The 5,317-nt window shown below is 38.4% G+C and overlaps 1 protein-coding gene across 1 annotated transcript; it reads right to left on the bottom strand.

Moving 5' to 3' along the window:
- Positions 1-231: 231 nt before the first annotated feature.
- LOC121443485 (small nuclear ribonucleoprotein G-like) lies at positions 232-427 on the bottom strand. The gene is given in 2 exon segments (XM_041645229.1): positions 232-289; positions 291-427. Coding segments are annotated over 2 exon segments (168 nt in total). The 5' UTR covers positions 401-427.
- Between the last annotated feature and the right edge of the window lie 4,890 nt (positions 428-5,317).

Raw genomic sequence — 5,317 nt, 5'->3', positions numbered from 1 at the left:
ACCCCAGGCTACATTTTGAGCTATTTAAAGAGAGACAAGAGACTTAAAGTCTGGCTACGTGGGCAGATGGGAGTTACACAGCAAAGATGACAGAATTATTTCCTTTTATAGTATCATAAAAGTTTATTTAGCAAAAAGTTTCCGTTGAAAATATACATGACCCAGTTGTACGCCATAGTCAAACCAGCCCTAGGGGGAGAGATGTGAATGTTTCTGCTCAACAGCCATTGTTTAGACTCTTTCCAAGGCTTCCATCATGATGATGCTCTTTCCTCACATGACCACCATTTGCCATCTCCACACACCCATCAATCTCAAGGCTCATAAACGAATCAAAGCCCCATAGGATTGCATGTATATGTCTGCTACCATTTAACTTCAATGGTAACTTCTTGACCATAAATTTCTTCAATTTGAGAGGATTGGCTTTGCTCCTGCTGAGTCCTCAGCAGGCTCAGCATGACAGGATAGAAACTTAAGGAAACCAGTGTTATTCTTTTTAAAAAGTTGTTACTCAGAGTCATCTCACCCACCTGGCAGAATTATATTTTTTCTGATAAGAGTCCAGGGGATTTAACGTTAGACTTTATATGAGGACTTAATGATGTTGGTTGTGACCCTGCACTGCCACCTTGAATTGACAGTCTTTGATATGCGGATGGACCTAATGGTTGGTTGTAAATCAAGGTTGTTCTGGTTATTATGGTATAAAACATAATTAGAGGTCAAACATTAGCACAAACTTTCATAGCAAGCTTGCAATATGGTTAAAAACTGTGTTTATAGTGTTTAACAGGCCAGGTACACTACCTACCTTTCTGTCATAGTGGAGGTAGCATATCTTTATCTAATTACTTTTTGTTTAACTTAATATTTCCTGAGCTAGTTTATTCATAAATCGTTTATAACATAAATTTTTACTACTTCAAGTTTCTCCTGCATCAATACAAGACAACATATAAGTGTGGTTAGACACTGCTAAATTGTCCTGAAAGGTGATTTGTTAAATTTACACAACTGCCATTATTAGATGAGAAAACTAACTCTTCAAAAATGTGCTAACTCTTGGCATCATTGATTATTAGTTCTTACTTGCTGAGCACATAACAGTATTTTGCTCTTCTGTTTCTTCATAGTATCTTGTTGACAATGTGTTAGTATAATTTATGCACGTTTTCCTTTATATGTTACAAGTATCATGATACATCTTCCAAATTTTCTGTTTTCATAGGAGAAAACTAGTCCTGTTTTTTATTCTTAAGCCTGTCTTTTTTTTCCTAAGAATTAAAAAATATATATTTAACTTTTACATATTTTTGAGCTTTAGTTTATTTCTATTCCACCTTGAATTTATTTTTGGCATGCAAATATGGAGAATTAATAGGCACAGTCAGCATAATTATAGAATTATGAAAAACAGTAGTAAGTATTCAAGAAACAAAAGCTCAATTGAAAAAAGAATAAAAACATGGAAAAACAAAAACCTTTTTATTTCTCAAGTCAGAGGGTTTCTATTCATTTATTAAGAAAATAAATATGCTACTTTGTCTGAAGTTCTGCATGTTTGTATGGATCTCTAATCTTTATGTTCTCCATTTACAGAATTCATTGTTAATTGGTGTTTTAGCATATTTAAAAATTTAATTTTGTCTTCTCTGATTTTTATTGAGTTGTCAATTTCTCTTTGTTCCTTACTTCTTTAGACACATCCTTTTTATTTCAGTTGAAATTTTAACAGATGTAAATACGTTTTTATTTACTATTGCATACATGTTATTTTAGAAAAAAAATTTTTTCTGATGACAACTACCTATAACAATTATGCTAGCATGGTTCACCACTTTCTACTTCATATCTGTGTCTTACAACACATACACACACATAGGTGAGAAAGAGAAGAGAGAGAGTTGAGATTCTCTCAAATTTTCAGGGCACACTATGATTAAATTTCATTGTATGATTCACCAGCAAATATTTAAACAGAAACAATAGCTTTTGCTACTGTGTTTGCGAAAATGAAAAATAAATCTCAAGAAAAAAAGATATTGAACGTAAGGAATCATAAAGAGATATATTTATGCAGAAGGGATTTTGGTAAACTGTATACTTTTATAACTACAGAACTCTATTCTCTCACCTGAAAAATATGCACAAATAAGCAAGATAATGGATATATATATATATATATATATATATATATATATCACATATATTACAAATAAATAATGTCAGGATGGGTTAGTTTGTAGTTTTGTCACAGAATAAAAGTTCTCTCTCTTTCTCTCTCTCTCTCTCTCTCTCTCTCTCTCTCTCTCTCTCTCTCTGTGTGTGTGTGTGTGTGTGTGTGTGTGTGTGTGTGTGTAAAAGCCCTTATTGGTGGTGGTGGTGGTGGTGCAGGCCTTTAATCTAGCACTTGGGAGCCAGAGGCAGAAAGATCTCTGTGAGTTCAAGGCCAGCCTGGTCTACAGAGAGAATTCCAGGACTGTCAGAGCTACACAGAGAAACCCTGCCTCAAAAACAGCCCTAACCAGACCATGTCAGTTTATAAAGCTCCTTCATTTTGGTTGAACTGTGACAATGATCAAAACTATAGTAAGGTGGTCCCCAGAACTGAATAACATATTTTCCTAGAATAATGCCCTCCCAATCTTCACAGTAGATTCAAAGATCGCTCAACTATAAGCATGTACTATGGGCTATTCATCAACCACTTTCCTCTCAAGTCTGTAAGAAGAGACCCTCCAACTCTCCCACAGTGAACTCTGCAAACTCTCCTCAGTGCCCTTGCCATACTTTTGTGTCTGGTTATGATGTTACTACAAGAACTCTTTTCATACAACTCTTACTCAAAAGAACATTCTGCTTCAGTGTTCCCCTTGAACCTTAAACCTGAAACCTCTCAGTAAGTTGGATCCTTATCATCAGTTATAATTATATTAATAATATGTAAAATGAAATGCTGTGTGATTACAAAGGGTAATGGGATAAAATTGGAAATAGATAGCTTTAAAAGTAGCCAAAGCATATATGAAAAAATATGAAAATGTACCAGGGAGATAAGAAAATATGAAAAGAATCCCCATTTTTTTTCTTTAAAAAAACTTTCTGGAGAGATGAAGGTATTTTAGATTGGAAATAATTCTTAGGGCTTTTACATAACATTTTCATGAGTGTGGGAATGGGAAAGAATTTTCTCACGAATGTTAAACAATTTAATACTAACAATCTGACAGAAAGTGTTCATGCTTATCCAAAGCAGTAGACCCTTATCTATCACCGTGCACAAAACTCAAGTCCAAATGGATTAAAGACCTCAATATCAGCCCGAACACACTGAACCTGATAGAAGAGAAAGTGGGAAGTACCCTACAGGAGATGGGCACAGGAGATCGCTTCCTATGTATAACCCCAGAAGCACAGACATTAAGGGCAACATTGAATAAATGGGACCTACTTAAACTGAGAAGCTTCTGTAAAGCAAAGGACATAGTCACTAAGACACAAAGGCAAATTACTGACTGGGAGAAGATCTTCATCAACCCCACAACAGACAAAGGTCTGATCTCCAAAATATATAGAGAACTCAAGAAACTAGACTTTAAAATGCTAATTAACCCAATTAAAAAATGGGGCACTGAACTGAACAGAGAATTCTCAGCAGAGGAAGTTCAAATGGCCAAAAGACACTTAAAGTCGTGCTCAACTTCCTTAGCAATCAGGGAAATGCAAATCAAAACAACTTTGAGATATCATCTTACACCTGTCAGAATGGCTAAAGTCAAGAACACCAAGGATAACCTTTGCTGGAGAGGCTGTGGAGGAAGGGGTACCCTCATCCATTGCTGGTGGGAATGCAATCTTGTGCAACCACTGTGGAAGTCAGTGTTTCGGTTTCTCAGGAAATTCGGGATCATCCTACCCCTGGACCCAGCAATACCACTCCTGGGAATATACCCAAGAGATGCTATTTCATATGACAAAGGCATTTGTTCAACTATGTTCATAGCAGTATCATTTGTAATAGCCAGAACCTGGAAACAACCTGGATGCCCTTCAATGGAAGAATGGATGAAGAAAGTATGGAATATATACACGCTAGAGTACTACGCTGCGGTAAAAAACAATGACTTCTCGAATTTTGCATGCAAATGGATGGAAATAGACAACACTATCCTGAGTGAGGTGTCCCAGACCCAAAAAGATGAACATGGGATGTACTCGCTCATAATTGTTTTCTCGCCATAAATAAGGGCCACGGAGTCTACAATAGGTGAACCTAAAGAAGCTAAGTAAGAAGGTGAACCCAAGGAAATACATATAGTTATCCTCTTGGCTAAGGGAAGTAGACCCAATTGCCGGGGAGAAAATTAGGATCTTGGGGGTGGGGTGGGATGGGGGTAAGGGGAGATGGGGAGAGAAAAGGTAGAAGAAAAGGAGGGGGGACTTGGGGAATCAGGAGAATTGGGATAAAGGAAAGGTGGATAGGGGAGCACGGAACCACAATTCTTAGTTAAGGGAGCCACTTTAGGGTGGGCAAGAGATTTGACCCTAGAGGGGCTCCCAAGTGCCCAAGATGAGGTTCCCAGTTAGTTCCTTGGGCAGCTGAGGTTTGGGAACCTGAAATGACCCTATCCTAGAGCAATACTGACGAATATCTTGCATATCATCATAGAACCTTCAGCTGGTGATGGATAGAGATAGAGACAGAGACCCACACATGAGCACTAGACTGAACTCCCAAGGTCCCAATGAGGAGCAGAAGGAGGGAGAACATGAGCAAAGAAGTCGGGACCACGAGGCGTGCACCCACCCACTGAGACAGTGGAGCTGATCTACTGGGAGCTCACCAAGGCCAGCTGGACTGTGACCGAAAAAGCATGGGATAAAACCGGACTCTCTGAACATGGCCAACAATGAGGGCTGATGAGACACCAAGGACAATGGCATGGGGTTTTGATCCTACTTAATGTGCTGGCTTTGTGGAAGCCTAGCCAGTTTGGATGTACACCTTCCTAGATATGGACAGAGGGGGGAGGACCTAGGACTTACCACAGGGCAGGGAACCCGGACTGCTCTGTGGACTGGAGAGGGAGGGGGAGAGGAGGGGGGGGGAGGGGGAGAAGGGTGGGAGGAGGGGGAGAAGGGTGGGAGGAGGGGGAGGGAAATGGGAGGCTGGGAGGAGGTGGAAACTTGTTTTTTGTTTATGTTTTTTTTCTTCTTTTCTTAATAAAAAATGTTTATATAACTTTTATATATTTGGGAAAATCATATGTTACAATGAGAGATAAAGAAAATTTTTATATATTTTTCAGTAGTA

This window comes from Microtus oregoni, unplaced genomic scaffold, assembly GCF_018167655.1.
Source record: "Microtus oregoni isolate MIOR12 unplaced genomic scaffold, Mior012 000108F_ref0000382, whole genome shotgun sequence".
Taxonomy (NCBI): Eukaryota; Metazoa; Chordata; class Mammalia; order Rodentia; family Cricetidae; genus Microtus; species Microtus oregoni.
The sequence above is the reverse complement of the archived record's forward strand: the minus strand, read 5'-3'. Positions and strand labels throughout refer to the sequence as shown.